Source organism: Bison bison, unplaced genomic scaffold (genome assembly GCF_000754665.1).
Source record: "Bison bison bison isolate TAMUID 2011002044 unplaced genomic scaffold, Bison_UMD1.0 scf7180017864043, whole genome shotgun sequence".
Classification (NCBI taxonomy): Eukaryota; Metazoa; Chordata; class Mammalia; order Artiodactyla; family Bovidae; genus Bison; species Bison bison.
In genome coordinates this window covers 1,139,604-1,158,240 of record NW_011494615.1, presented here as the reverse complement: position 1 = coordinate 1,158,240, position 18,637 = coordinate 1,139,604, and the positions used below count along the sequence as shown (strand labels likewise).

At 40.1% G+C, this 18,637-nt stretch overlaps 1 protein-coding gene across 2 annotated transcripts in view; it reads right to left on the bottom strand.

The window, feature by feature from the left end:
* Positions 1 to 18,637, bottom strand: part of ULK4 (unc-51 like kinase 4) — a 511,789-nt gene that overhangs the window by 110,524 nt on the left and 382,628 nt on the right. For both annotated transcript variants that reach the window (XM_010835460.1, XM_010835461.1), the window contains one exon: positions 10,006 to 10,191. In XM_010835460.1, the coding sequence (XP_010833762.1) occupies positions 10,006 to 10,191 (186 nt within the window). The remainder of the gene's footprint in view (positions 1 to 10,005; positions 10,192 to 18,637) is intronic.

Below are 18,637 nucleotides of genomic sequence, written 5' to 3'. Positions count from 1 at the left end.
GTACATATACACAATGGAGTATTACTCAGCCATTAAAAAGAATACATTTGAATCAGTTCTAATGAGGTGGATGAAACTGGAGCCTATTATACAGAGTGAAGTAAGCCAGAAGGAAAAACACCAATACAGTATACTAACGCATATATATGGAAGTTAGAAAGATGGTAACAATAACCCGGTGTACGAGACAGCAAAAGAGACACTGATGTATAGAACAGTCTTATGGACTCTGTGGGAGAGGGAGAGGGTGGGAAGATTTGGGAGAATGGCATTGAAACATGTAAAATATTATGTAAGAAACGAGTTGCCAGTCTAGGTTCGATGCACGATACTGGATGCTTGGGGCTAGTGCACTGGGACGACCCAGAGGGATGGTATGGGGAGGGAGGAGGGAGGAGGGTTCAGAATGGGGAACACATGTATACCTGTGGCGGATTCATTTTGATATTTGGCAAAACTAATACAATTATGTAAAGTTTAAAAATAAAATAAAATTAAAAATAAATAAATAAAAACTGAAAACCCAAAACCCAATTCTGATTCTGTTAAGCTGTTATGTACAGCTTAACAACTTGAAAACAACCCTTTAGAATAAAGGAAGGTATTCCTATGAATCCAACACAGACATTAACCATTCTTCCAGTGGACAGAGTTCATTTATTAAAGTCAGAGGAAGGCACACACAGAAATATCAGCGTGACACCCCTTTGTGTGAATAAAGTATACACAGAAACTTGAAAAATATGGTTAAATGACAATTCTGATAATTCTTGATCATGCAGGTGTTCATCATATTACTCGCCCAACTTTGGTGTGGTTTTTATAACAGAAAGGTGAGTAAAAATATCCATGGCAATGGGAACTTGAAAGAGGAGAGGGCCCTTGGAGAAAGAATTTTGACAGAAGAATTTCAGCTGGTGAGTAGAGAGCTGAATCTTCTGATATAAAAAAAGTCAAAAAAGAAAGGAAGTGATGCTGCCCAGGGCCCACAGACATCAGATGGAGAAAGAAGACAGGAAGGACCCCAGCCTGGTCATGAGGAGCCTCCAAGTGGAAGGGGGCAGTGGGTGGGGGGCGAGATGAGCGTAGGAATCAGGAGGAGAATGAGACCTGCTCCAAGTGGGTTTCACAGATGCCTTCTCTGCTACTTGTACATCCTCAGGAAACCTACAACAAAGATCCACACACTTCCTTGGGCTCTTTGAGGTGGATGTGGTTTCACTCTCAGAAACACAGAAGTTTCGGTCCTAAGAATGACTGGCAGTAAATGGTAACCTTATTCCACTGGCCATAAGCTTCCTGATTCTGTGTTGCTCAAAATCTCAGGAAACTAAGGAAAAACTTTTTAGGCAAGATGTTTCTTTGTTGGAAAGACACAGCTAAATTAAAGAGTTCTCAATAACTTGTGAGTCCTATGGCAATCATGGGCAGAGATGCTCAACCATGAATGGTGTGTATGGATTCAGGGAAAGATCCCTCTTGGAAACTCCTGAGAGAATCCTCTCAGAGTCTCAGGAAAATGTTCTAAGGGATGAGATTTCACAAGAATGGATTACAGTGGCTTTTTATGCCTTTGGGTACATAGTGTTTCTCTAAAAATTTTCACAACAATCTCCCCACGTTTTTCTCCTTTAGGAAATAAGCCAAGAAAAGAAGGATTTACCATGAGAAAAATTAGCTAGGCGAGGGCGAGAAAGAGAGAGGTATCATTTTGCCTTTTGCTCCACCTGAAGGAATAGTTCTTCACTTTTCTAATAGCAATTAGGTCCCTTCTGATTCGACATCTACAACTTATCCTGCTACTGAAATAGAAAACGAACGGCTTCAGAATTCCTCCTTTTCTTATTTGGTATCCTCAGAGCTTTGAAAACTCTGTACTTGAAGATACTACTGTTACACCGATTTTTAGCAACACGGCATCTCTGTTCTTATGGTGAAAATGAAAGGGCGAGGGGGCCCACATGAGAATTTGGAAGAGAAATGATGGTGAGCATACAGCAAGATTTTCTGAAACGCACAGGGAAAGGGTCCCCAAGGAGTGGATATTTGTAATAATCTTTAATACTAATCCATTCATGACTACAAGACTGGATTAGAACAAATGAATTAGTCATTTCCAGTAGTCATGTACGGATGTGAGAGCTGGACCATAAAGAAGGCTGAGTGCCAAAGAATTGATGCTTTTGAACTGTGGTGTTGGAGAAGACTCTTGAGAGTCCCTTGGACTGCAAGGAGATCCAACCAGTCCATCCTAAAGGAAATCAGTCCTGAATATTCATTCGAAGGACGGATGCTGAAGCTGAAACTCCAATATTTTGGCCACTTGATGCAAAGAGCTGACTCATTTGAAAAGACCCTGATGCTGGGAAAGATTGAAGGTGGGAGGAGAAGGGGATGACAGAGGATGAGAAGGTTGGATGGCATCATCAACTCAATGGACTTGAGTTTGAGTAAACGCCGGCAGATGGTGATGGACAGGGAGGCCTGGCGTGCTGCAGTCCATGGAGTCACAAAGAGTTGGACACGACTGAGCAACTGAACTGAACTGAATATTAATCATCTTCAGAGAGTGATCCCAAGTCCCACTCGTCCCACCTCTGCTGCACCAGGCAGACGGGTGGGTGGGCAGGTGAATGTGGCCCCAGCATGTCACCATCACCCTGTTGTGGACCATCCTCTTCTTTCACAGAGTAGTCAACAGCACACATTTAAGCCAGTTTTATAGAACAAGCTTGTGGTGGTTTGTATGTAGTCAACATTTTGAGCATTAGAGTAAGCTAGCTTTAATTAAGAGACAGGTATTTAATTTGCAATCATTACACTGAAAAAACTCCCACTGATTATCAAGTTTAGGGGACAGGTAAACTTGCAGCCATGAAATTAAAAGACGCTTACTCCTTGGAAGGAAAGTTATGACCAACCTAGACAGCATATTGAAAAGCAGAGACATTACTTTGCCAACAAAGGTCCGTCTAGTCAAGGCCATGGTTTTTCCAGTGGTCATGTATGGATGTGAGAGTTGGACTGTGAAGAAAGCTGAGCGCCAAAAAATTGATGCTTTTGAACTGTGGTGCTGGAGAAGACTCTTGAGAGTCCCTTGGACTGCAAGGAGATCCAATAAGTCCATTCTAAAGGAGATCAGTCCTGTGTGTTCATTGGAAGGACTGATGCTGAAGCTGAAACTCCAATACTTTGGCCACCTCATGCGAAGAGCTGACTCATTGGAAAAGACTCGGATGCTGGGAGGGATTTGGGGAAGGAGAAGGGGACAACAGAGGATGAGATGGCTGGATGGTATCACTGACTCGATGGACATGAGTTTGAGTGAACTTTGGGAGTTGGTGATGGACAGGGAGGCCTGGCATGCTGCGATTCATGGGGTCGCAAAGAGTCAAACACGACTGAGCAACTGAACTGAACTGAACTGACTGAAACTTGGAAGAGATCTGAAGGGTTTCTATCACAGTAAAGCTGGAGTGCAAAGTATAATTATAAAACCACCAAACTTCCTGGTAAATGACAGTTACATAATTAAATCCTTAGGTTTCCTCAACTTTTTTTCAATGTTCTAAATACAGACTAAATAAGGAAGAGCACCCTGGGGGCAAAACATATCCCAATGCCATCAGTACAAATTAAACATCCTATTTCTTTCATCTGTTAGTGAAAATTCTGCTTTTACAAAGTTACTAGTCACAAGACTGGGAGTTTAAACAGATATTTCAAGAAAGGGCCTTTTGTGTAACTCATAGGGAAGAAACTGCCATAATATTCCCAAGACAGCTCTCTAGTAACCACACTGTACCTGTTACAGACACACTCATTGCTGCTGCTGCTGCTAAGTCATGTCAGTCGTGTCTGACTCTGTGTGACCCCATAGATGGCAGCCCACCAGGCTCTGCCATCCCTGGGATTCTCCAGGCAGGAATACTGGAGTGGGTTGCCATTTCCTTCTTCAATGCATGAAAGTGAAAAGTGAAAGTGAATTCACTCAGTCGTGTCCGACTCTTCACAACCCCATGGACTGCAGCCTACGAGGCTTCTCGGTCCATGGGATTTCCCAGGCGAGAGTACTGGAGTGGGTTGCCATTGCCTTCTCTGAGACACACTCATTACTGGGCCCTAGAAATGGCAGGGCCAAGTGTATTTGGAGTCACCCTTTCTGAAATCCTCCAGGCTCACTTGGGCTTGGGGAAAAGTGGGCACTCCTCAGGGCTTAAAAGGAGACGGTCTCACAGAGTAGAACTTTCCGTAAGTGTTTTACAGATTCAGTGCAATCTCTATGAAAATTCCCATGGCATTTTTCACAGATATAAACAACTCTAAAATTTGTATGGAACCACAAAAGACCCCAAGCAGCCACAGAAATCTTGAAGAAGAGCAACAAAGCTAGAGGCATCACACTCCCTGGTTTCAAACTATATTACAAGTATATAGCAATCAAGACAGTATGGTACTAGCAGAAAAATTAATGAAATAGAATAGAGAGCCCAGAAATAAACCCATGCCTATACAGTGAATTAGTTTTTGACATAGGAGCCAAGAATATAAGGCAGAGAAAGATCAGTCTCTTCAATAAATGGTGCTGGGAAAACTGGACACATGAAAAAGAATGAAACTGAACCACTATCTTACACCATACACAAAAACTAACTCAAAACGGATTAAAGACTTGAACATAAGAACATAAAACCATCAAACTTTTGGGAGAAAACATAAGCAGTAAGCTCCTTGACTCTGGTCTTAGAGATGATGTTTCAGATCTGATATGGAAAGTGAAGGCAACAAAAGCAAAAACAAACAAGTGAGACTAAGACAAACCAAAAAGCTTCCACACGATGAAGGGAACCATCAACAGAATGAAAGAGCAACCTACCTCACGGGAAAACAATACCTGCAAATCATATGTCTGACAAGGGATTAATATCCAAAATATAGAAAGAATTCATACAAGTGAATAATAAAAAACCTTACCAATCCAATTAAAAATTAAACAATTAAAAAATGGGCAGAAGATCTGCATAGACAGTTTTCCACAGAAGACATACAGATAACCAACAGGTACACGAAAATATACTCACCATTATTAAAAATCAGGGAAATGCAAATCAAAACTATAATGAGATATCAACTCACACATGTCAGAATGGGTATTATCAAAAAGAAAAACAACAAGTATTGGCAAAGACATGGAAAACATGGAACACTAGTGCACTGTTGGTGGGAATATAATTTGGTGCAACCACCCTGGCAGACAGTGAGGAGGTTCCTCAAAAATTCAAAAATACAACTTCCTTAAGATCCAGAAATTCTACCTCTGGGTATTCATCCAAAGAAAACAAAAACATTAGTTCAAAAAGATATATACACCCCAGTGTTCACAGCAGCATTATTTACAACAGCCAAGATACGGAAACAATCTAAATGTCCAAGAATAGAAGAAGATGTGATACATACACATATACAGTGGAATATTATTGCCATAAAAAAGAATGAAATCTTGCCATTCGTGACCACATGGATGGACTGACCTTGAGGGAATTACGCTAAATAAGTCAAGCATAGAAAGACCAATTCCACACACTCTCACTTATATGTGGAATCTTAAAAGAAAAAAAGAAAGAAAAGGCCAAACTCATAGAATCAGAGAAGAGGTAAGTGGTGAGGGCTGGGGAGTGGGTCAAAACTGCTGAGGAGATTAAAAGGTACAAATTTCCAGTTATGAAATAAGTAAGTCATGGGGATGTAATGTATATAGCACAGTGACTACAGTTCATGATATTATACTGTATATTTGAAAATTGCTAAGATAATAAACATTAAAAGTTCTAATCACAAGAAAAATGTGTAACTATGTGTGTGACACATGTTAACTCTACTTATTATGGTGATCCTTTTGTGATATATACAAATATCAAATCACTATCTTACATACCTAAAACTAATCTAATGTTATATGTCAGTTTTGCCTCAATTAAGAAAAACAAAAAGAGAAGTGCTCTTGGAAGGAATGTGCATTTAATGTCCTTTAAGGTAGGTCCTTAAGGAGCTTTTCTTTTCCTTTTTAACTTCTTACAAACAGAAGGCTGCAATTAACAGGCCTCCTTAATCCAGTTACTGAATCAGGTAACAAATCTTGACTGATCCCTGTCTCTCTATCAAATCTGGTTCCTCCAGTCCAAGTAGGAGAGCCTGAGAAGCCGGCCCCCTTAAGATTTAAGGATTTAAGTACAGGAAATCTGTCACAGTCTTTCTTTCTCCCAGGTTCCCATCTTCCATGCGTCTGCCTATCCAGTCTCATCCATTCCTCAGAAACCTGGAGGCAACAGAGTGGAGGGGACTGAAGTGTCAGGCTGGGGACCAACTGAATGCCTATCAAAGTACCACTCAGTCTCACCTGTGCATCTATAAAGCACTCAAACGAGCAGACACTATACAATGAAGAGCAAAAATGAATACTCGCCCACAACAAAAGTAGAGATTATCTTATAGACATTTCTTACTCAGCTCAGTGGCTGCTTATTAAATTCCAATCGCAGGCCAGGTGCTATGAGAAAGCCTTATTTCACAGTAAACGTAATTTGAACTCAATTGAGGTGCTACCACTCTCCTTTGGTTTCAGAGACTAGAACTGCCTAATTCTAACAACTTGTCTAAACTCCGAATGTCTGGTCCCCTCTGGCCCGTCTTGGTCATTTCTCATGTCTGTCTGTCTAGACCTGTGGGTTTCGGGGCCATTATTCAGGATGTGCTTGCTCCTGGTCCATGCATGGATGACCAACACATCCTCCACACTCAGCTCCAACACCATGTCCTGCTCAACTTCCTCCCCCAAGGGGCTGTTTCTGTGGAACTCTGCTGGCTCCTCTACACAGCGCCAATCAGATCCTGCTTCATAAGGAAGCTCGTGTTTCTGTCTCACTCCAGTTAGCGATCCTTGAGGACAGGGAGCAGGAAGATCATTCTTTACTCTCTTAGTATCCCCAGTGTAGTGCAGGCACAGAGTAGTAACTCTTATTTTCCCACAATGAAGAATGAATCTCTTAGGTGCCTTCCTGATAGAAACTCAGTCAGACTCAGCTTACTGAATGCCCTCAGAGTCCAGACCAGTACTGGGCAGGGCAGTGGCAAAGCAGTCAGCTACTTGGCAAGGGTACAGGTGAGGCTCAGTTGAACTTGGTTGATGCCAGCCCTGCCGATTTCCAGTTGGTGGCCTAGGGAGTGTCATATAAGTTCTCTGAGCCTTATTTTTAACCTACAAATGGGAACAATCACTGGAGCTGGTCTCTAAGAGTGCTGTGAAGATTAAATGGGGTGATGCATCCAAAATTCTTATCATGGTTAGAAACATTATTGGCTGACCACTGCAACACGCTAAAGATACAAAAAAGAAAAAGACCGCATCACTACCCTGAACAAGGGTAAGGTGTGAAGGTGAGAATAAACAGTCAGTTGACAGTACAGATCCACGGCAGCCACGGAGGTGAAGACAGGAAGCAGTGAGAGAGAGAGGGCAGGAAGGCTCACATCAGCTGGGGAGTGGGCGCTGGCACCATACGCCTCTTTGTGTCATCTGCTGCTGTTTCTCTCCAAACATACTGAACTCAGTACCAAGTTTAAGCAGAATTGAGCCTCAGGATAGGCAAGCTCAAGACCCAGAATCCCTGATTGTGTGTTTTGCATCACCTGAATCCAACACTGATTGATTCAGGGATAATTTAGAAAGTTTTCAGATGATAAAACACTTATCACAGACGGCTGGCAAACTTTATATTATGTTTACTACAATTTTATAAAAAGGATGAGCAGCACTAAAAACTACTTTTAATTTCACATACACAGATAAAGTCACTAGGATTCAACTTTTCTCCCACAAACAAAACCTACCTGGTCCTATAGGGGGCAGGTCAGAAACTATAAGGAAATCATTTCAGACTGTGAAATTAACTAAAAGATGGTGTAGTCTGATTACTTTGACTAAGTCGGTATCTAATCGTTTTCTACATGATTAAATTAATCTGGTTTTAGAAAATGATGTAATTTATTTCAGAGACAAGTCCATAATCTCTTGTCTGCAAATCTAGAAAGCTCTGAAAATCAATTTTTTTTGTAAGTTTCGTTTAAAAACATATTTGGTGGCAAAACCTGACTTCCATGGAGTCACGTATAATTTTTATTTGCCCACTTAGTGGGAATGTTCATAAATTTGGGGACAGAAATATTACCATGCTTGACAACAGTGCTGCCCTGGTGACCCCTATAGGATCATGTCATATATAGCCTAAGAAACCCTGCCAAGAAGATCTGAAAATTATAAATTCCAAGCTAAACCTCATCCTAAGGTTTTCAAATAAGAGATGGTGGATCTCTATAAAATTAATCGTATCAGACAGGAGGTCAATATTCCCCAAGCTTTTGTAATTCAACACTAAATACACAATTTTGCCACATCTACAGATCACTCATGTTACTACATTTTCTAGTACTTGATTTCACATTGACGCGCCTTTTTTAACTGAATAAAACTATTTTAAAAAAGAAGTCTCTCTACTGAAAAAGCTGGTCATCTGAGAGGCATACTCTCTATTAAAAAAGGAAGATTCAAGAGGTGTTAAAGACACAGTCGTACCAAAGTAAGAGTTTCACCTTTAAATTATCAGAAAGAGCAAAATGAAATGGAAGAGGAAATAACTGCCTTATTATGTGATTCAGTGTCATCTAGTGCTGGGCTGGATTACCATGCCAAGATCTACTGTGCCCAGAAATATTTATCCTACATGCTGGGAATCTTACCTAAACTGTGTTATGCAGGGAGCCACTTCACTAGACAGGAAGCACTGCCGGGGTTGGGAGGTCTTGCCTATTACACAAAGGTAAAAGGTCGCAGCAAGAAGGGTAACTCTCTCTCTCTCCTTTAGTTCTGTCACCCATAACCTGCCATGGAGATTCTGCTCCATCCTGTACTGCAGCTGTTTATCAAATTAACACGAAACCTGTCTTGCGGACAACTCTCTGGAGCATCCACAGCCTGTGCTGCCAAAGGCTCCCTCACAACAACTGGATCTAGAAGTGACCACACACGGACAAGCCAAAACATGACACAACCTAATGAGCCTACTCCTCAGCTAACTTCACCAACAGCCACTGTAAACAGTGGCCTTCAAAACCGGCAGAACAAGATTTGTTGTAAAAAGTCTTCAAAAGGACCTTCAGGTAAACAGCTGTACACATTTTTAAAAACAAAACATAAAAGGTGCAGAAGGGAATTTTTTCCCTAAAGTACAATACTGGAAGTTAGAAATACTGTGAGTTTGAAATTCTCCACTTTGCAGCTGCTAAAAAATTTAAAAAATAATAACCACACATTGATTTAACAAAATGATCGAAACTAACATCACCAGTAAACGGCAAATAGACCATCATGAGCTTCTGGATCTGATGGATTTCTTCTGGGACTTACCTGAATCGAGTTGTCCAGAACACAGCAGAGAGACCTAAATGGAGGGGAAATGCTACAAAATACCTGGCCCATTCTTCAGAAACCTCATGAAAGACAAAGAATGGCTACAGAACTATCCCGAATTAAGCACATCTGTCTACTACAATGCATGATGCTAGACTGGAATCTATACTGGAAAACAAGCTATACAGGACATTACGGGGACAGTTGACAAAGTTGGAATATGGATGGCAGATTAGTAAAAGATTTGTATCAATGTTAAATTTCCTGACTTTGATAACCCATAGTTAAGAGAACATTCATTTCATTAGGAAATACACACTCACATATTAAGGGATAAGCACAAATAATATGTCTAACTCTCTCATAGTTCAGCAAAAATTCTGTGTACATACAAATAGATATGTGGAATATGATAAATGTTAACAGTAGGTGACTACAGGGAAAGGTAATCATGAGTTCTTAAAAGGAGGTCAAAAAACCTGACTACTCCCCGTCTTCTGGCTACCACTAAGGCTACCTGCCCAGTTTCTGTGTGGACTCACCATTCTTCTGAGAATCCTCAACAGAAGCTTCTGGTCCTTCGGGTCCTCTTTGGATGTCAGTAAATCAGCGAAAGTCTCTGCATTTTCAGGAGACAGGCTCTCTGGGTTTTCCCCTCCATACAACTGAACCAGTATAGACAGACACTTGGATGAAACTTCAAAAATTTCAGGATCCTCGTTAGGAAGCTGAAAATTAACAAATAGGACTTCATCAGCTTCACTGACAATGATGTTGGTATTCCTCAAGAACTACAGCTTAAAAGATAGAATGTCAGTCTGAGTACAAACTTTAATTAATTGAATATTCTTGTGAATGGATCTTTTTCAAAATGTAAAGAGTAACTCAAACAAGACTAACAGCACAAAATCAGAAGGAAATTCTCCAGTCTTTTCTTTAATCCATAGTGATGAATGGCCTGTGCCAAGCAAAGACCGATTATATATTACACGCATATTTACACATGCATATGTTCGTACAGGAGCGTGTGTGTCTACGGGTGTGGAAACACTGATTTTTCCGAGGCACAACTCTTACATTCTTGTTGACATAGCTTGTTTAGGAAAATCCACTTCCTAGAAGATATTAAGAAATGGTTTGAACTGTTTCCAAATCATTATTGACTAAACAGGTGGTAGAGAAAGTACTGTTTCTATATTACAAGGTATATTATGAAATAATAATCATACCATAACATTTTGATCTTTTAGTTTTTAAAGTTTTATTTCTAATACCTTTGTTGAGATACAATTCCTAGGTCATACAACTTAGTGATTTCATGTGTATCCATCATTCAATGATTTTTCAGAACCAATTTTAGAATTTTTTTCATTTTAACTGAAAAAGAAACCCTGTATCATCTCCTCCTCCCTACCCATTCAGTGCTAACCTGCTTTCTTTGGATTTGCCTGTTCTAGACATTTCAGATACTTGAAATCATACAAAATACGATCCTTTGTGACTGGCTTCTTTCTCTTAGCATGTTTTCAGGATTCATCCATGCTGTAGCACGTATCAGCATTTCATTTCTTTTTATCATGCAATGGATATGCCACATTTTGTTTATCCATTCATCAGCTGATGGACGTTTGAGTTGTTTTCACTTTTGACCAGTATGAGTAGTACTGCTGTGAACATGTGTGTATACATTTTTGTGCACACATGTTTTGTTTCTCAGGTATATACTTGGAAGTGAAATTGCTGAGTCACACAATAAGTAACTCTATGTTTCACTTTCTGAGGAATCGCCAGACTGTTTTTCAAAGCCGCCATTAGCACCAGCCAAGCATGCGAGTTTCAGGTTGCCCACATCCTCACCAACACTCGTCTTTACCTATCTTCTCAATCACAGACACCCTAGTGTGTGTGGAGCGGCCACCCATGCGGTCTTTCATCTGTACTTCCCTGATGGTTAGTGATGCTGAGCATCTTTTCACGTGCATTTTGGTCATTTGCGAATCTTCTTTGGAGAAATGTTTACTCAGATCTTTTCTCATGTTTAAAACTAGGGCATTTGTCTTATCACAATTAAGTTTAAGTATTCTTTATATATTTTAAATACAATTCCCTTTATATATTTTAGATATAATTCCCTCAGCAGATACACATTTCAAAACTGTTTTCCCATTCTGTGGATTGTCTTTTCACTTTCTTGACAGTGTCCTTTGAAGCACAAAATATTTTTTATTTTGATAAAGTCCAATACCTATTCATTTTATTGCTTGTGATTTTGGTGTCAAACCTAAGAAACCATTGCCTATTTCAAGGTCCTGAGATTTACACTTCTAAGAATTTTTATTGTGTTAGCACTTACATTTTTCCTTCTAAGAACTTTATAGTTTAGCTTTTACATTTAAGTCTTTCCGTTTTCATCTTTGCATATAAGTAGAGAACCGACTTCATTCTTTTGCGTGTGAATGAATCTTATTTTGAGACACTGGTAGGTTCATATGCCATTATAAGAAATAATACACGTGGTGACCCCCAGACCCCACTCCTGAGGGTCTCCTGACCCACCTCCCTGCTCTCTCACACCTCGTTCCAGCCTTTAGGAGCATTCCCTTGGGCCTGGTGGTCCCCGACTCATCCTGTCATAACAGGCTTCAGAAGGATCCAAAGATGCTGGGAACCCTAAGCCCCAGATCCTGGTTGTTTTCCAGACCCTTTGGAGGCAAAGCATAAGGACTCCTGCCTTTTTGTGCCACAAAAGGGGACACAAAGATACCCTTGCTCTCCTGCTCTCCTCTCTGGGGGATTCGCTGGGTCACTACTTAGGAGGAGGTCTCTGGGCCTCGCTGACCTTTCTCTCCCTCCCCTTGACCCCCGCAGCCAGCCTGTGGTTCTTTTCTCCTGCTCTCCCTAGAGTGTAAAATTAGGTTGATTTCTGCTGTGGTCTGTCAAGAATCTCTCCTGCTGGGGGAGGGCCTTGGTTCCTCGTCTGGAATGAGAGACCCTGGAGTGCAACACAGGCTTGCTCTCGGACGTGCGTGCCATCCTCCTGACTATAAAAAAAAAAAAGAAATAATACAGAGAGATACCATACACACTTCATCTGACCTCCCCCAATGGAAACATCTTGCATAACTATAGTACAAGATCACAACCAGGAAATTAACCTGCACATTAAGACAGCCACTCCTGCTTTTTAAAAATTAATATTTTCACCATATATACTTTGCAACCTTTTACTTTCAACCTGCCTGTATCATTATATTTGAAGTGAGATTTTTGTAGACAACATACTGTTGGATCGTGTTTTGTTATCCCCTCTAGTCATCTCTATCTTTTAATTGGTGCCTTTAGATCATTTAATTTTTAAGATAACATAAAAATGCTAGGGTTTAAGTCTAACATGCAATTTTATTGCTTGTCTTCTATTTATTCCCCATTTACTTTTCTGATCCCTTTTTTTTTTTAAACCTTCCTGTGGGTTATCTGAACATTTTATGTTTTTGATAAGAATTATTAAATTCTCTTTTACTCTCAGTGTTCGTTCCTTAGGGCTGACATAAAAAGTACCACCAACTGGGTGGCATAAACAACAGAAATGTATTACCTCACAGCTCTGGAAGCCAGAAGCTTAAAAATCAAAGAGCAGGACCTTGCTGCCTCTGAAACCCAAAGAAGAATATTCCCTTGCTTCTTTCTGGCATCTGATGATTTTCTGGAAACCCAGGCATTGCTTAGCTTGTGGCTGCATAACTCCTATCTCTGCCCGCGTCATCCCATGGGATTCTCCCGAGTCTCTTGTCTTCACATGGTTGTCTTCTAATGAAAACGCTAGTCATACTGGAGTAACGATGCACTCTTACTCGAGTCTGGCCTCATCTGGAATGTCAGTGTTTTCAGATAAGGTTTAATATTCTGAGGTGCTGGGAGTTAGGACTTCAGCATCTCATATTTTGGGGGGGACACAATTCAACCTGTTACACTGCCTATCAACTTTGTCTCTTTCGGGCTCAGCTGTTTGTTCACCTTGGTTTCTCTGCTTCAGGCTATCAGGCTTCCCCAAATGTCTGGTGGTCCCTGGCATCCTATTTTATGAATGAAAGAGTGGGCAGATTAGTACAGGCAGATGGCTCCAACTTCCTTTGCATTTGGGTATATCTGTTTCTTCATGCTGCTTTCCCTGTGACTTCTTCAAATCTTCTCTGTGATTTCTTCAAACTCTGAAATGCTTCTTTCTAAGTAATGACCCCATCTTAGAAATCACATCAGATAGCTGGCTCATCCTTTTCACAGTGCAGACCCTGAGATATTAAGCTGGAAGAAAGCTGAGCACAATGACTAAAGCAAGGGGCTTGACTGGCCTGCCAGTTCTAAAAGCTCATCTTCCAATAGCCTGGTAGGAGTCTAGGGCCTCCAGCAGTTTTCCACTTGAAGTTTACAGATCAACAGCCTCTGTTCCCACCTTCTGGTGAGTTTTCTCCTCTGTATGTTCTGGGTAATAGGTTTCTTCACTAGATTTTGATTCAGTTCCATCTGCTTTCTATCATTGAGTAACTGCATGAGATTTCTTTTCCATTAACAGCTTCTTCTTCCACTCTCCCATGATTATAAGATATTTGAGGCTTTCTCTATTTTCATAGCTTTTGGGTAGCCAGTGAGACAGGTATTTACGCTTCTACTTCAATCTACTGTAACATCTCTTCATTTATGAGTTAGTTTAGCTTCATTGTTGAAATGATGGGAGGATGCTTATCATAAGTAGTAACTCCAAAGATGGCTTATTTGTTGGATTCTTGTAAAATAGACGTTTGACATTTGTGTTGTATATGTGTGAGCCCTGCCCCACCACTACAGAAAAGATGGTGATGGTATAAAATCTCCCTGGAATAACAGAATAAGGATATACCCAATTATCTGAAGAAACAAACTGGTAGAAAAATACATGAAACAATGGTTTTTAAGATACCAGACATGAGGCAATGTAGGAAAGTGATGCCAAATAACAGAGGTGAGCTCCACTCCTCTCCCAGGTTAGAGGCTTATGAGGTCTCAAGGCCTAAGAGAGACAGCAACTGAGGTGGGACCAGCAGATTTTTTAAGCTGAGGAGACACAGTGAAAAGTCTCAGAAAACCAAAGCTAGAGTCCATAGGCCAAAGTACTAGAGAGAAGAGAGCAAGGGAAAGCTCACACTGAAGAAACTGGTAGCCTGGAAGGTATTTTATCTATTAGAGAAAATGAATTTCTGCTTAAAAACCTTTCTACCAAGACAACTATAGGCTTAGATGGCATTGATGGCAAATTCTACCAAAGATTCAAGGAAGATGTAATACCAAGTCTATACACATTTTTTCAGAAAGCTAAAGAAAATGGACAGTTCCAAACTCATTCTGTGTGGCCAGTATTTCAGTTCAGTTGCTCAGTCGTGGCCTACTCTTTGCAACCCCATGGACTGCAGCATGCTAGGCTTCCGGGTCCTTCACCAACTCCTGGAGCTTTCTCAGGCTCGTATCCATCGAGTCAGTGACACCATCCAACCATCTCATCCTCTGTCATCCCTTTCTCCTCCCACATTCAATCCTTCCCAGCAGCAGGGTCTTTTCCAAGGAGTCATTTCTTCACATCAGGTGGCCAAAGTATTGGAGTTTCAGCTTCAACATCAGTCCTTCCAATGGAATATTCAGGACTGACTTCCCTTAGGATGGACTGGTTGGATCTCCTTGCAGTCCAAGGGACTCTCAAGAGTCTTCTCCAACACCACACTTCAAAAGCAACATTTCTTCAGCTTTCTTTGTAGCCCAACTCTCACATCCATACATGACCACTGGAAAAATCATAGCTTTGAGTAGACAGACCTTTGTTGGCAAAGAAATGTCTCTGCTTTTTTAATATGCTATCTATGTTGGCATAGCTTTTCTTCCAAGGAAGCAAGTGTCTTTTAATTTCATGGCTGCAGTCACCATCTGCAGTGATTTTGGAGCCACCCAAAATAAAGTCTCTCACTGTTCCCATTGTTTCCCCATGTATTTTCCATGAAGTGATGGAACTGGATGCCATGATCTTAGTCTTTTGAATGTTTAGTTTTAAGTCAACTTTTTCACTCTCCTCTTTCACTTTCATCAAGAGGCTCTTTAGTTCTTATTTTCTTTCAGCCATAATGGTGGTGTCATATGCATATCTGAGGTTACTACTGATATTTCTGTAGGTAATTTTGTTTCCAGCTTGTGCTTCATTGAGCCCGGCATTTCACATGATGTACCCTGCATATAAGTTAAATAAGCAGGGTGACAATATACAGCCTTGATGTACTCCTTTCTTGATTTGGAACCAGTCTGTTGTTCCACGTCCAGATCTAACTGTTGCTTCTTGACCTGCATATAGAGTTCTCAGGAGATAGGTAAGGTAGTCTGGTATTCCCATCTCTTTATGAATTTTCCACAGTTTGTTTTGATGCACACAATCAAAGGCTTTGGCATAGTTAATAAAGCAGAAGTAGATGTTTTTCTGGAACTCTCTTGCTTTTTTGATTATCCAGTGGATGCTGGCAATTTGATTTCTGGTTCCTCTGCCTTTTCTAAATCCAGCTTGAACATATGGAAGTTCACGGTTCACATACTGTTGAAGCCTGGCTTGGAGAATTTTGAGTAGTACTTTACTAGTGTGTGAGATGAGTGCAATTGTGTGGTAGTTTGAACATTTTTCGGCATTTCTTTCTTTTGGATTGGAATGAAAACTGACCCTTTCCAGTCCTGTGGCCACTGCTGAGTTTTCCAAATTTGCTGGCATATTGAGTGCAGCATTTTCATAGCATCATCTTTTAGGATTTGAAAGAGCTCAACTGTAATTCCATCACCTCTACTAGCTTTGTTTGTGTGATGCTTCCTAAGGCCCACTTGATTTTGCACTCCAGGATGTCTGGCTCTAGGTGGGTGATCACACCACCATCATTATCTGGGTCATGAAGATCTTTTTTGTACAGTTCTTCTGTGTATTCTTGCCACCTCTTTTTAGTATCTTCTTTTAGGTCCATACCATTTCTGTCCTTTATTGTGCTCATCTTTGTATGAAATGTTGCACCGGTAACTGAGGAAGGCTTTCTTATCTCTCCTTGCTATTCTTTGGAACTCTGTATTCAAATGGTTATATCTTTCCTTTTCTCCTTTGCCTTTCATTTCTTTTCTTTTCTCAACTATCTGTAAGGCCTCCTCAGGCAACCATTTTGCCTTTTTGCATTTCTTTCTTTGGGGGATGATCTTGACCACTGCCTCTTGTACAATGTCACGAACCTCTGTCCATAGTTCTTCAGGCACTCTGTCTATCAGATCTAATCCCCTGAATTTATTTGTCACTTCCACTGTATAATAGTAAGGGATTTGATTTAGGTCATACTGGAATGGTCTAGCGGCCAGTATTACCCTGATGCCAAATTCAGACAAACACATTTCAAGAAAAGACAATTTCTGACCAATAGCCCTTATGAATATAGATGCAAGAACTTCAACAAAGTGTTCACAAACCAAATTCAGCAACATATTAAAGGATTACACATCATGACCAAGTGGAATTTATCATAGGAATGAAAGGCTAGTTTAGCATCTAAAAATCAATCGATGTTATGTGCAACACAAATAGAATAAAGGACAAAATTATATGAGCCTTTCAATGGTCACAGAATAAGCATTTGACAAAATTAAAAACCCTTTTAGTATTAAAAAAACACTCAACAAATTATAAAATAGAAGAGAACTTTCTCAAATTGATAAAGGGTATCTGGGGCAAAATTTACAGCTGACACCATACTTACATGGTTTAAGATTAAGAACAAGACAGATGTACATTCTTGCCATTTATATTCATCATTTTATTGGAAGTTTTAGTTATGGCAATTAAGCAAGGAAAGAAGTAGAAATCACCTAGAAAGGAAAACTCTGTTTGCAGATGACATACTCTTACACACAGAAAATACTAGTGAATCCACTAAAGAACTATGAAAAATAAACAAATTCAGCAAAGGGGCAGAATACGAGATCAATATTCAAAAATCAATGGTATGCCTGCACACTAGCAATGAAGAATGTAAAAAGGCAACAAAGAAAACAACTGCATTACAATAGCATCAAAAAGAATATTTAAAATTGAAGTTAAAAGAAGTACATGACTTGAAAGCTGAAACATTCTAGGAAACGTTAAAGAAGGTAGATAAACAGCAAAACATGTCATGTTCAAGGTCAGAAGAGTTAATATTATTAGGTTGTCAATATGCCCCACACTGATCTGCTGATAAAAAGCATTCAGAGCTGCAGCTGGATTATTTTTGCAGAAATTTGATAAGCTGATCTTAAAATTCATTAGAAATGCAAGAGACTAATAGCCAAAATGATCTTAAAAAAGAAGAATAAATTTGGAAGGCTCACATTTCCCAATTTCAAATTCTGCTGCAAAGCTACCATAATCCAGTCAATGTAGTAGTGGCATAAGGATATACAAAAGATTAGTGGAATAGAATTTAGAGTCCCAAATTCTACACTTACATTTATGGTAAACTGATTTTTGACAAACATACCAAGACAATTTAATGGGGGGAAAATGGCCTTTTTAAACAAACTGTGTTGAGACAAGTAGGTCTCCACACACAGAAGAATGCAGTTAGACCCATACCTCACACCTCATCCAAAAACTGACTCCAAATGGATCAAATATCTAAATATAAGAGCTAAACATACAAACATATGGCATCACCAACTTGATGGACATGAATTTGAGCAAGCTCTGGGAGTTGGTGATGGACAGGGAATCCTGGCGGGCTGCAGTCCATGGGGTTGCAAAGAGTAATTACACCTTTGTGACTTTGGGTTAGGCAATGTTTCTTGTATATGACACCAGAAGCACAAGAACAACAAAACTGATAAATGACTTCATCTCCATATATGAGGAAAGTGAAAAGATCACCCACAGAACAAGGGAAAATTACTGTAAATCTAACACATAATACGGGACGTGTATGAAATTAAAAGACGCTTACTCCTTGGAAGGAAAGTTATGACCAACCTAGATAGCATATTCAAAAGCAGAGACATTACTTTGCCAACAAAGGTTCGTCTAGTCAAGGCTATGGTTTTTCCTGTGGTCATGTATGGATGTGAGAGTTGGACTGTGAAGAAAGCTGAGCGCCGAAGAATTGATGCTGT